The sequence below is a fragment of the Rana temporaria genome, chromosome 2 (genome assembly GCF_905171775.1).
Source record: "Rana temporaria chromosome 2, aRanTem1.1, whole genome shotgun sequence".
Classification (NCBI taxonomy): domain Eukaryota; kingdom Metazoa; phylum Chordata; class Amphibia; order Anura; family Ranidae; genus Rana; species Rana temporaria.
The window spans coordinates 473,553,422-473,568,258 of record NC_053490.1 but is presented as its reverse complement, the minus strand read 5'-3'; the positions used below and the strand labels follow the sequence as shown (position 1 = coordinate 473,568,258).

The 14,837-nt window shown below is 41.9% G+C and overlaps 1 protein-coding gene across 2 annotated transcripts in view; it reads left to right on the top strand.

Moving 5' to 3' along the window:
- EPHA3 (EPH receptor A3) overlaps window positions 1–14,837 on the top strand; it is a 481,147-nt gene that overhangs the window by 66,317 nt on the left and 399,993 nt on the right. For both annotated transcript variants that reach the window (XM_040338731.1, XM_040338730.1), the window contains exon 2: window positions 3,121–3,185. In XM_040338731.1, the coding sequence (XP_040194665.1) occupies window positions 3,121–3,185 (65 nt within the window). The remainder of the gene's footprint in view (window positions 1–3,120; window positions 3,186–14,837) is intronic.

The window sequence follows — 14,837 nt, the reverse complement described above, 5'->3', positions numbered from 1 at the left end:
AGGTGCTTTTCAGGCATTTTATTGCTAAAAATAGTGCCTGTAAAGCACCTAAAAATTGCCTCTCATGACTCCCCAGTGTGAAAGCTTTCACACTGGGGAGTCATGAGAGGCGCTTTTCAGGTGCTTTACGGGCACTATTGTTAGCGATAAAACGCCTGAAAAGCACCTCAGTGTAAAAATAGCCTTAAAAACCTTAAGCCTAGGTTCCCACTTGTGCGATCTTAGACATTGCATGTGATTCGCACCCGCACCGCAGGTGCCGATCACATGTGATGTCTGTGCAATGCGAGTTTAGCCATACAGTTGTATAGCTGAAATCGTATTGGATTCGCTGCCAAAAAGGTGCAGGGACTTTTTTTGAAACTTTATACTCACCTGATCCTTCAATCTCCTGGAAAACGGGGCTTCCCCACGGTCCGGAGGTGGACTGTTCCTGGTTTATGGAGCCTGCTCTGGATGTAATGACGTCAGGAACAGTCCACTATTTTAGACTGCTGGAGCGCAGGGGTGCTGGACCAGTCTTGTACTGGGAGGATCAGAGGATTAGGTAAGTATATAGCCACTCTCATCTCCCCTAGAAAAAAAAATTGCAGTTAACCGGTGCAGTACAGGCACAGTCCCACTGCAAGGGAAAATAAAAAAATTGCCCACAGTTCAGCTTTAGAAAAATTACTTCTGAAATGACATTAACATGTTAACGCTTGTATGAGATTTTAGTTATTGGATTTAAATAATAATTATACCGCCTTACTAGCTACCGGGTCGAATTGTATGTGTTTTTACCTACAAGCCACTTAGTCTGGATGGAGAACACAGTGCCCAGACAGTAAAGCCCCATACACACTATCAGTTTTCCTGATGGTTTTCTCTTCAGGTTTACCAAAACCATCTAATATGAGGTCAAACCTTAAGCGTTTCAATTTGAATGCAATCAGGCAGGTCCTTGTACTACATGGTTTTGGTAAACCTGAAGAGAAAACCAGCAGGAAAACTGATAGTGTGTATGGGGCTTAACACCTTTGGCTCTCCCTGTAGCCCTACAAACATTTTTCACGCCAAAAACCTAAATGTGAAGTTTTATGTTACCACTGAATATCAGTTGTGCCAAATGTACCAGCTAAATCTGTAGCAGCTTGTTCTGGCATCTTGGACTGAAAATATACCCTACACAAAAAATAAACATAGTATATCCACAGTAATTTATTAATGTATTTTACTCACTAGCAGTTTACAATATATTTCCAAAGGTTGGCGCTATTGAAAGAAATAGAATCATTTGTTCTTAAAGTGGAGTTTCCATCCCAAAATTTGTTTTTCATTATTGTGCTCATTAGACCTAAAAAAGTAAAAAAAAAAAAAAAAAAATTTTTTTTTACTCATCTAGAAATGCTTGTTGCTATGCGGTCCCACGAAATCTGCCTTTGGATCCACCTAGGATTCTGACATCATCTCCCTCTAATGCTCCTGGGAAATGTGTGTCATCATTTCCCAGGATGCAGTGCGCTGTCCAATTATCACTCCCCATCCAAGACTTCCAGGAAGTAAGTGCTTGTAGGCTTCACAATGCCCACAAGCAAAATGACAACCGTGTAGACATAGTTTTATAAACTATTAGCTGGATTCATAAAGACCGCCGCATCTTTAAGGCGGAGTAGCGTATCATATTTACGCTACGCCGCCGTAAGTTAGATAGGCAAGTACTGTATTCACAAAGCACTTGCTTCCTAACTTACGGCGGCGTAGCGTAAATGGGGACGGCTTAAGCGCGCCTAATTCAAATTAGGATGGGGGGCGTGTTTTATGTAAATGTGTGGTGACCCGACGTGATTGACGTTTTTTACGAACGGCGCATGTGCCGTCCGTGTACATATCCCAGTGTGCATTGCTCCAAGGTACGCCGCAAGGACGTATTGGTTTCGAAGTGAACAATGATGTCCAGCCCCATTCATGGACGACTTACGCAAACGACGTAAATTTTTAAAATTTCGACGCGACACAGGAAACGACGGCCATACTTAACATTGACTAGGCCAGCTAGGGGGCAGCTTTACGAGACGTATCTCTTACGGAAACGGTGTATCTTTACTGCGACGGGTGCACGTACGTTCGTAAATCGGCATATCTAGGCATTTACATATTCTACGCCGAACTCAACGGAAGCGCCACCTAGCGGCCAGCCTAAATATTGCACCCTAAGATACGACGGCGCAGGCTGTCGTATCTTAGCTAGGTTTAAGTGTATCTCAGTTTGAGAATACACTTAAACTTACGACGGCGCAGGTTCAGAGTTATGTCGTCGTATCTACTGATACGCCGGCGTAAATCTTTATGAATCTAGCTATATCTTTTTTGAATATCTATGCGGATCGGCGGCGGATTGTAAAATAGTAAGTGACCAGATTTATATTATAAAAACGCATGATGAAAGGACATACATTTAAAAAATGCTAATTGTGGTTGGAATTCCGCTTTAAGTTGTTTATAGATTCAGTATCAATAAAAACACACAATAATAAGTAAGCTCTGTTGGCATCATGATGTTCCGTGCCCCCCACCAGGCAAAAGCCCTGGGAAGCCAAAGTCCTTAATAAAATACTTCTTGTGCCCATCCCTAAATTGTTCATAAACCAAGACTAACGTCATAGGTCCTTGGCCTTTTCATATTATAAATAAGCGTATTATTTTACTGGGCAGAGCGATCAGAGCCTCCTTGGTGATAAACATTTCAGGTCAAAGACGGAACGAGGCATCAAAACCTGTTTTCAGACCCCTGGTTCATTGTATAAGGTGTGCTTGGCAAAAGAACTGCTACACGTATCTAATTAATAACTTTACTTCACCCTTTTTATCTGTTAATAATTTAGAGCAGAATTCCTCCCCGGATCACGCTGAGTGTTTGTTTTAAAAACATATGGGGCCTTTGCAGGACTGTTGTTTCAGAGTAAGTGAGTCTGCCCATGTCACGTGTCTGTTCCTTTCTGGTCCTCGAGACCACCTGAAAAAATGGAATCCTTTGCGGGACGACAAATAAACATGTCTTTTGAAGGTTAACTGGACACAGACAGATATCGCATCCCATTCTGTTTATTTATTTCTTTTTTTCTCCCTCTTCTTTTGTAGTTAATCTGCTGGATTCGAAAGCAATTCAAGGGGAGTTGGGCTGGATCTCCTACCCGTCACATGGGGTGAGTTTACCAGACTGTGAAATGGGAAAATGCTGTTTTAGAACAATATGCCATTTAACGACTGTTTCCTTTTCATGGTACGCTGCCGCTAAACCTCTCCTGGATGGTTATGGAAACAAAAATTTTTATTTTGAACAGAGAAAGGTGGTTTGTGTTTATTTCTAAAATACCTTGTAGATGTCATCTTATCTCACACATGCATGCACAGTGATACCTTGTGACGTTATATCGAATTATTCACCCTTCCTTTTTCCATTTAAAGGGCAACTTCGTTTTTATTTTCGTATTATTCCTTTTGGATTGTTAAAGGGGAGTTCCAGACGTTTTTTGTTTATTTAAAGTCAGCAGCTACAAAAAGTGCAGCTGCTGGCTTTTAATAAACATGCACTCACCTGTTCCACGGTCCAGCGCCGTGCCACCCCTTGTCACTGTGGGCACCCGGCCGTGACAGCTTTTGACTTGACGGTCGGGCACTCACACTCACCTGTTCCACGGTCCAGCGCCGCGCCTCCCTTGTCACTGTGGGCACCCGGCCGTGACAGCTTTTGGCTTCACGGCCGGGCACTCACTGCGAATGCGCGAACGATGCAGCGCTCCCTGAGTGCACAGGCGATCGCCTGGGACCTGTGATGTGTCCCAGGCAATGGCCGTAGGCGATATGATGCATCGCCTAAGTGGTCCCTGGATGAAGGGAGGAAGTGGGGCAGGAAGTCCCACTCCTACTGAAGCCCCCATTCCCCCTCCAAAAAAAATTATATGCCAAATGTGGCATGTAAGGGGGCGAGGAGTGGATTAAGCGGAAGTTCCACTTTTGGGTGGAACTCCGCTTTAAAAATTCTGATAAGTGTTGTTTGCATATAACATAACAAACCCCAGTGAAATCTGAGATAAACAAAAATGTTTTTTGTGAAAAATGCTTGTTATAGTCCTATTCCGAAATTTCAATAGACCCTGTCTTTGGCCATTTCTCAATGACTTAAAGGGGTTGTAAAGGTAAAAAATGTTTTCCTAAATAGCTTCCTTTACCTTAGTGCAGTCCTCCTTCACTTACCTCATCCTTCCATTTTGCTTTTAAATGTCCTTATTTCTTCTGAGAAATCCTCACTTCCTGTTCTTCTGTCTGTAACTCCACACAGTAATATGAGGCTTTCTCCCTGGTGTGGAGTGTCGTGCTCACCCCCTCCCTTGGACTAAAGGAGAATCAGGACGCTCTCTACGTTGCAGATAGAGAAAGAAACTGTGTGTTAGTGGGCGTCATGACTTTCCTGTAGTCCAAGGGAGACTCTACACCAGGGAGAAAGCCTTTCATTACTGTAAGAAAAGCAAAATCGAAGGATGAGGTAAGTGAAGGAGGACTGCACTAACGTAAAGGAAGCTAATTAGGGGAAAACATTTTTACCTTTACAACCCCTTTAAGGCTGAACAGGTATAAATGAGAAAAAAATGATATTTTGGTATGATATTATTATTATTAATAGTTTACTATAGAGGACTTATATTATTATTATTATTATTATTATTATTATTATTATTATTATTATACAGGATTTATATACCACCAACAGTTTGCGTAGCACTTTACAACTTGAAGGCAGATAGTACAGTTAAAATACAATTCAATACAGGAGGAATCAGAGTGCCCTGCTCGTTAGAGCTTACAATCTAAAATTGAGGGTCAAGTGATACAAACAGGGATGGTGCTAGCTCTAGGCAAAGTAGGCAGCCACCTAGGAATAGTGTAAAACGCGTCAGCTGTCCAGTGTGCTGTTGCTGTGGCTTGTAGTGCTGTTTTTACCAATAGGCAACGATTGTGTGTGCGGCTGCCCAGAAAAAATATTTATTTTTTCTACCTTGCTATATTCATTGCCTGCACCTGTGACTTCTGTGAGGAGGATCATTACAAGTACACATCCCACCTGGACCCGCAAAAACTTCTCCCTTTCTCCCTAGGGCGCACTGCTGCCTAGGGCGTCCGGCCACTGGTGTTCCTACTCTCTTCTCTCTGCAGCAAGCAACTAAGTCTCAGCATTGGCAGGCAGCCGCCGCTCCATTTGCACATAGTGCCTGAGGCGCAGCGGCAACGGAGGACTGTGTCCTGACTCTAGAATTAATGGAAGCAAGCAAACATTCATTAATGGGCACTGGTAGGCTGTGTTTGATGGGCGCTGGTGAGGCTGCATTTTATGGGCACTGATGGACGCTTCATTAAAAAGATGGGGTATACATGGGCAGGGTAAAGGGGGTGGAGACAAGGGGGTGGAAAAATTAGGTTTCGCCTAGGGCAGGGGTGGGCAATCTCGGCCCTCCAGCTGTGGTGAAACTGCAAATCCCATCATGCCTCTGCCTCTAGGAGTCATAAAAACAGAAAAACAAACAAGGTGCCTCTAAGTGCAGAAATATAAAACTTTTAATATCACCTAAAGGGGTTAAAAACACTTACAAGATGGTGGATGAAGCAGGCATGTAGCAGGTAAGTGTGTCCAGAAGATGTTCCAGTGGCAGGGCAGTCCCAATCTGATGATAAAGCTTCCAGGGAAGTCCACAAGATAACAGCCAACTTGTGCTGTGGGTGTTTAGGGAACACAATGGTGCTGGAGCCTGGGGATGATGTCAGAGGGCGCGACACGTCACCGCGGATGGATTCCGCGCGGATTTCGATCTGATGGTTAGTACAACCATCAGATCAAAATCCGCTAGAGGATTTATCCGCTGGAACGGTCCGGAGGACCGTTTCCAGCGGATAATCCTCTCGTGTGTACGGGGCCTTGGATGAATGTTTCTCCTTTGAAATCTGTAGTGAGTTTCCCTGCTTAACAGCTATAAACCCACAATTTGTAGATTACCATTTCTCAGCATGCTTGGAGAGCATGTTCATTTATGTTCTATTGTGGAATTAAAAGCACTCAGCTGTGCACAGTCCTGGTTCATAGACTGCGCTATCATTGTCCAAACAAAAGCCTTATATGTGCATAAAAGTGATGTCAAAATATTTTGGTAGTGACTAAAGGTAAAATCCAAAAATGACATGTATGATGCAATCTGTCACTCGCATTAACAAAGTCGTCTTTGTTTTTCTGCCGTCTCCCTGTAACTCAGTTGTTTTGCTGGCTGATCCTGCTGTTATTTTTTAGCTTAGAATAAAAGACTAAGCTGTTTCTAAAAGTAGGAGTAAGAGAGTTGAGATAAACCATTTATCACCGACAGGGGTGTGTACAATAGTCAGCTTCTATTCATTTATGTAAAACCTTTACCCAAAAGATACAAAAAAAATGTTTCTGTAATTGCTTAACAAGTGTTAGCTGAAGTTTGGGTTTCCTTTATGTAAAGTCTATGTACAGTAAATTTACTAGTCCATCTAACACCACCCTCTGCAGATATTGCTGCTGTCTAAGGACGGCCATATATGGTTCGAATCTTCTTTCGGTTCAGCAGGAACTGGCCGAGATTCAAACCATTAAAGTGGAGTTCCACCCAAAAGTGGAACTTCTGCTTTAAGTACTCCTCACCCCCTTACATGCCACGTTTGGCATGTCATTTTGTTCGGGGTGAGTGGGTTCTTTGTTTTGAAGGGGACTTCTTGTCACACTTCCTCCTTCTGCCTAGAGGACTGCCTAGGCGATTCCTCCTCTCCCCCTAGGCGGCCCCTCCCTCTAGGCGATCTCCTGGGACACGTGACAGGTTCCAGAAGATCGCCTATTCACTCAGAGAGTGCAGTGTGGCTCGTGCATGTGCAGTGCGCTCCAGGCCGTGAAGCCACAAGCTGTCACGGCCGGGTGCTCAGAGTTCCAATGGAGGCGCAGAGGAGAGGAGGGGCAGAGGAGCGGGCCTCCGTGCGGCCGCATCGCTGGACAGGTGAGTGGCTGTTTATTAAAAGTCAACAGCTATACTTTTTGTAGCTGCTGACTTTTAATTAACTAAAAATAGCCTGAAACTCCTCTTTATTCGGCAAGCTGAATGTACCAAGTTGATTGATCAATCAGTTTGGGTACAACCAGCCTGCCGGATCTACTGATAAAGCTGCTATCGATAATCACTGTCTTCTCCTGGTGGGGATGGCTTCTCCCGCCCACCCCTGCCCCCCTCCCACTAATAGAAGACAATTGTTGATTTCCCTGTCGGCACTGCCTGTGTTGATGGGGGAATTGTAGTTGCAGGAAAAAAAATTGTGCCATGTATGGTCTGCCTAATAGTGTCTCCATTGCTCCTCCATAGATAGAGGAGCCACTCTAAGGCCCCGTACACACGGTCGGACAAAACCGATGAGAATGGACCGAGGTTCAGTTTCATCGGTCCAAACCGACGGTGTGTATAGCCCATCGGTCTGTTTTCCTTCGGGCCAAAATTTCAAAACATGCTTTAAAATCGAACCGATGGACCGCTGACCGATCGGGCCAAACCGATGGTTAGTACACAAAAGCATCAGTTCAAAACCTGCGCATGCTCAGAATCAAGTCGACGCATAGTTTGAAGCATTGAACTTCGTTTTTTTAAGCACGTCGTGTGTTTTACGTCACCGCGTTCTGACCCAATCGGATTTTGAACTGATGGTGTGTACGCCCATCAGACCATCGGTCTGCTTCAGCGGTGAACCGATGAAAACGGTCCGTCGGACTATTCTCATCGGATGGACCAGTCGTATGTACAACGCCTAACCCTTTGACAAAACCGATGAGAATGGACCGAGGTTCAGTTTCATCGGTCCAAACCGACCGTGTGTATAGCCCATCGGTCTGTTGTCCTTCGGTCCAAAATTTTAAAACATGCTTTAAAATCGAACCGATGGACCGCTGACCGATCGGGCCAAACCGATTTTTAGTACAGAAAAGCATCGGTTCAAAACCCGCGCATGCTCAGAATCAAGTCGACACATGCTTGGAAGCATTGAACTTTGTTTTATTCAGCACGTCGTATGTTTGACGTCACCACGTTCTGACCTGATCGGTTTTTGGAACGATGGTGTTTACGCACATCAGACCATCAGGCCACTTTAGCGGTGAACCGATGAAAAAGGTCCGTCGGACCATTCTCATCGGTTTTGTCCGACCGTGTGTACGGGGCCTAAGGTCAGCCATAGATTGCTTGAATCTCAGCCGGTTCAGCAGGAATTTGTGCAAATTTCTTTCCGGCAACCTAGAAGTGTCTGAACTTTGCCTGGAAATAAGGAGATACTGAAAGCTGCTGTAAGTGCCAGCTTATACATGTCATCAGCTTTTTATTTCTGTCTTTATTTTTTTAAGTAACAGAGTTCCTTTAAAAGAAAGGTAAACCAAGCTGATAGTTCTATCCCTTTTGCAACGTTTCCTGGATTGCATTACAACTGTACCGATTGATTTTTCTTGCTGCTTGATGGTTGTTCAGAAATGGGAAACCCACCTAATTCGCAGGGCCAAGTTTCCTTTGCTATTTTAAGACCAGTTGAGTGCTAAACACTTGGTGGGATGTCTGATGTTATCCCGTCTAATGACTAGTTGATACCCATTCACGCTTACGTGTTTTTTCTCTGAATTTTATGTGCAGAAAATATCCACATAACAACTGGAGAGATCCAGAGGAGAGCTGTCACATGTTTGTTCTCTCGGTATAAAATATGCTGCAATTTCACACCACCATATCTAAATCCACTCATTACCAGAAGGCTTAATCCAGCTGTGACTGGCTTTCTGTAGTCTGACCTGCATACTTGGCAAGTGACCTAAAATTCTCAGATATGTGCCAGGCTCTTGAAGCCATGGCCACCGTCTTTTAAGTTGGACTTTTAACCCGTGTTATTTTTCAAAACTCTGCAAGTTGTCCCCAGAGCAGATTGTTGACACCACCACTTAAAGAGCTTTTAAGGAGAGTGTGACACCAAGAAATGCGTACTCTTGTATATTTACATATTGTGAACTGTGTCTGACAGATTCCTTTTATAGATTCCTCCCACTCACACATCAGATGTCTGTCTGGGTATGCTGCCTTTAAAACAGCAGGTCTATCAGGGGTCTTCAAACTTTCCAAACAGAGGGCCAGTTTACTGTCCTTCAGACTTTAAGGGGGTCAGACTTTGGCCAGTGTGAGTAGAAAATGTCCTGGGAGTAACCAATGCCCCATCATTGGTATCAATGGGAGGATTGGTGACCCACTGTTGGTGTCAGTGGGAGGAATTGTGTCCCACTGTTGGTGTCAGTGGGAGGAATTGTGTCCCATTGTTGGTGTCAGCGGGAGGAATTGTATCCCATTGTGGGTGTCAGTGGGAGGAATTGTGTCCCATTGTTGGTGTCAGTGGGAGGAATTGTATCCCATTGTTGGTTTCAGTGGGAGGAATTGTGTCCCATTGTTGGTTTCAGTGGGAGGAATTGTATCCCACTGTTGGTGTCAGTAGGAGGAATTGTATCCCATTGTTGGTGTCAGTGGGAGGAATTGTATCCCATTGTTGGTGTCAGCGGGAGGAATTGTGTCCCATTGTTGGTGTCATTGGGAGGAATAGGGTCCCACTGCTAGTGTCAGTGGGGGAATAGCGCCTTGTGTCCGTGGCAGGAAAAGTGCCTCAAGGGCCAGATAAAGGCAAGCAAAAGGCCACATCCAAGCCACATTTTGGAGACCACTGGTTTAACTACTTGCCCACCACCCTATAGCAGATATACTGCTACAGGGCGGCCACTGTGTGCAGAATCATGTATATATACATGATCCTGCACTTCTGGGTAGTGGGCGGCAGCTTGCTACCACTGTGATTATACACAGCTCAGCGGATCAGCGGGTACTAAGGACTCGATGTCCACTGAAGGTGCATATTTGTAGCACTGACCACTGTATTAGCATCACTGGTTCTCAGAAAAGTGTCAAAATTGTCAGTTAGTGTCCGATCTGTCTGCCGCAATATCACAGTCCCGCTATAAGTTGCTGATAGTCACCATTAATAGCAAAAAAAAATTAAAATAAAAAAAAAATCCATAAATATGTCCCTTAGTTTGCAGACATACTTTTTGCTCAAACCAATCAATATACGCTTATTGAGATTTTTTCTTTACCAAAAATATGTAGCAGTTTTTTTAGGGGTGAGCAGCACTTTCCCTACCCCCTTGTGCCATTTCTCTATCCGCAGAATACATATTGGCCTAAATTGATGAAGAAACTTGATTTTTTTTTTTTTTTTTTTGTGTATCTGTCTTATAGCAGAAATAATTATTTTTTTTCTTTCTAAATTGTCTATATATTTTTGTTTATAGCGTTAAAAAAAGTAGAGGTGATTAAATACCACCAAAAGAAAGCTCTATTTGTGCGAAAATTTTGTGTGGGTACAGTGTCACACGACTGCGCACAAGTCAGTTAAAGTAACGAAGTGCCAGTTCGCAAAAAATGGCCAGGTCATGAAGTGGTTAAAGCAAAAAATTGTTGGTAGTGCAATACTATCCTCGTATTTTATTGTTATTTATTTATTACAGGTACTTATATAGCACAGACAATTTACACAGCGCTTTACATATATAAATATGTATTGTACATTCACATCGGTCCCTGCCCTCGGGGAGCTTACAATTTAAAGTCCCTAACTCACATTCACACTTATACTAGGGCCAGTTTAGACAGGCACCCTATCTATCTATCTATCTATCTATCTATCTATCTATCTATCTATCTATCTATCTATCTATCTATCTATCTATCTATCTATCTCTCCCCTTTTCTATCATATTTGATATCCTTAATTTGTCCCTCTTCTTTCTATAATCAATTATCTATTATCTTTTATACAGTATCTTACTCTTTTCTATTTCTTATTTCCTTAGTCGACTATGATCATCTCCTCTCCTCTTCTTTCCTCTTCTTCTATTTATTCTATCTATCTATCTATCTATCTATCTATCTATCTATCTATCTATCTATCTATCTATCTATCTATCTATCTATCCTGTATATCTATCTATCTATCTATCTATCTATCTATCTCTCCACTTTTTATCATCTTTTATATCCTTCATGTCTCCTCCTCTTTCTAAAATCAATTATCTATTATATTTTATACAGTATCTTCCTCTTTTCTCTCTTCGACTATTTTCCCCTTCTATCTATCTATCTATCTATCTATCTATCTATCTATCTATCTATCTATCTATCTATCTATCTAGCGCTCCACTTTTTCTATCACATTTGATATCCTTAATTTTTCTCTTCTTTTTATAATCAGCTATCTATTATCTTTTATACAGTATCTTCCTATTTTCTCTTTTCTTAGTCTACTGTTTTCCTCTCTTTTCCTTTCCTCTCCTATCTATCTATCTATCTATCTATCTATCTATCTATCTATCTATCTATCTATCTATCTATCTATCTATCTATCTATCTATTTATCTATCTATCTACCTGTCTGTCTGTCTTTCTATCTATCTATCTATCTATCTATCTATCTATCTATCTATCTATCTATCTATCTATCTATCTATCTATCTATCTATCTCTCCACTTTTCTATCATATTTCATATTCTTTGTCTTTTCTCTTCTTTCTATAATCTGTTATCTATTATCTTTTATACAGTATCTTCCTCTTTTCTCTTTCTTCTTTCCTTAGTCTACTATTTTCTTCTCCATATTCTATTTCTGTCTTCTTCTCACCTCTCTTATTCTATTCTATTCTACTCCTGTCAGGTCAGTTAGACGTAGAGGGTTAACTGTGTATGTTTGTAAAGGATGACACTGTTTTGTGTTTTATTTTCACTCATTAAATGTATCCGAACACAGCCGGAGTAATTCTGTCCATCCTTCCACCATGAGTGCTTTGTATCACAGGTACTTAATATATCTGTCATCGATGTGTCTGCTTCTCCTGGCACACCTCACTGCTGACAGCACGCCAAACTTTCTAGAATAGCATTGTCTAATCTATGCATCACTGTTTTCTCTGCAGAACATCCAGGGCCGACTTTGATTTCTAGACAGCAATAAAATGTCTTGGAAGCATTTAAAAATGATAAAAGGGAAAAGAAGCTTCCAGGTGCAGCTATCATGTTATATCCCGCAATAAAAATGTATACATTTGAACATTTGAAAAGTTAGTACACGGTCTATCATTTTAACAAGCTAATGTTTCCTTGCAATTTTGCATGCTAATAATATGATATTTCCTCTACATTTGTAAACATTCAAATACATTTTAGGTCTGTGCGAGCAAAACAAAAGAAGAGCAACAATTTTGAAAAAAACACATCTTTTACTTTTTGCTATAATAAATATCCCACATTTAAAAAAAAAAAAATCCTCAATTCAGCCGATATGTATTCTTCTACATATATACGCAATAAGCGTACATTTTGCGCAAAAGATATTGCGTCTACAAAATAGGGGGTCGTTTTATGGCATTTTTATTATTATTTTTTTACTAGTAATGGCGGCGATCTGCGATTTTTATCAGGACTGCGATATTGCGGTGGACAGATCAGATATTTTTGACACCATTCACATTTATACAGCGATTAGTGCTATAAAAGTGCACTGATTACTGTATAAATGTCACTGGCAGGGAAGGGGTTAACACTAGGCAGCTATAAAGGGGTTAACTATGTTTCCTCTGTGTTCTAACTGTTGGGGGATGGGACTTAATAGGGAAGAGAGAGATCAGTGTTCATACTTTGTATTAACACACGATCAGTCTCTTCTCCCCTAAGAGAACACACAGATCCCGTTTCTCGCTTTGTCACGAGAAATCGTGGGTGCCCGGTGGTCATCGCGCCCGCTGAGCACTCGCATCGGCTCTGGGGGCGAGCCACAAGCATGCGTGCGTGCCTCTGGTGGCGCGCACGCGCCCCTAGTTGCCAAAAGGTGAAGTGACGCGAGGTAATGTTGTTTCGCACAACCGTGCCATTCTGCCGCATGAAAAAACTGCGGAGGATGGTCGGCAAGTGGTTAAGGTGGTTGTAAAGTTGAATTTTTATTTTTATTTTGATGCATTCTCTGCATTAAGATAAAAAACCTTCAGTGTGCAGCAGCCCCTCCTTAGCCACCCTAATACTTAACTGAGCCCCATTGCGATACAGCGTTGTTGCAGAGTCTTGGCTGTCCAGGACTCTCCCTCCTTATTGGCTGAGACAGCAGCAAAGTGCCATTGGCTCCTGCTGCTGTCAATCAAAGTCAGTGAGCCAATAAAGAGAGAGGGGGTGGGGCCCGGCCACTGCTCCATATCTGAATGGACGCCCAGAGCTGTGGCTCGGCTTGGGTGCCACCATAGCAAGCTGCTTGCTGTGGGGGCACTCGACAGGAGGGAGGGGCCAGGAGCGCCAAAGAGGGACCTGAGAATAGGAGGATTGGGGCTGCTCTGTGCAAAACCACTGCACAGGGCAGGTAAGTATAACATGTTTGTTAAATTTAACAAAAAAAAAAAAAACTAGACGTTAGTATCACTTTTATGATGATTAATGATAATGCTATGTTTGGCTTTAATCAGATAACAATTGTTTTCCATATGGAGGACACAAAGGCTAAGTAGAAGGTTAAACAGAATTAGAATTATCTGTGCTAGGAGCTGATAGAGTTGGTCACATATTATTATATCATTATACAGAAGCACCAACAGTTTGCACAGCACTTTACCAAAGAAATAGAGACAGAGTTACAATAGAATTCAATACAAGAGGGATCAGAAGGCCCTGCTTGTTAGAGCTTACAATCTAAAATATAGACAGATTGAACCATCTGATAGAAGGTGTAATTATACAAAGTCTCATTGAAGGCATGGCTACTAAGGTAGTCCCTGATCCCAATTATTCCATCAAGCTTCATATTTTTAGTGCAATGTGTTCAGCGTAAAATTTCATATATCCTACGGGAAATATATAACAGAAAAATGCAGCAAGGTTTTTATTATCCCTCTAGAATAGATGAGTGATATATGTAAAATGAATAATAAAGCAAAAGCCTACTGTGGCTTAAGGCACAAATCTTTTCAGTGGATCAGTAAATATATGCCCTGCAGTCTAGTAAACGGTGGAAAATGTGGACACCACATGGATAGATATAAGAAAATAAATTCAAAGACCCAGACTGAGCTACCAAAATATGAGCTGCATCACTTTGATGTTTAAACAAATTTAAAGGGGATTTCCAATTTCAAGGAAAAAAAAAAAGTGAAAAGCAGCTTCTGGGCTAGGAGATGTCCAGCACTTGGTCTGTTTGCATTTATCATCCCTTACCTCGTCACTTTCTTTAACCACCTCAGTCCCAGAAGAATTTACCCCCTTAATGGGCAGGCCATTTTTTGCGATACGGCACTGCGTCGCTTTAACAGACAATTGCACAGTCGTGCGATGCTGTACCCGAACAAAATTAATGTCCCTTTTTTCCCCCACAAATAGAGCTTTCTTTTGGTGGTATTTGATCACCTCTGCGTTTTTATTTTCTGCGCTATAAACAAAAAAAAGACTGACAGCTTTGAAAAAAAATATATATAACATTTATCACTTTCTGGTATAAAAAAAAATATTTTATATAATACATATCCAAAAAAGAATATAAAAAAAAAATGATGAAGTCACGTGATGTGACGATACGTAGGGATTGGAGCACCGGGTACAGACAGAGTCTGAAGTTTTAATACCAGTTTGTCGCTCGTGGATGTTTTACTCTACTTCACTACCTTAATGTGAGTTTTTTTTCTGTTTTTTATTAAATTTATCCATTAT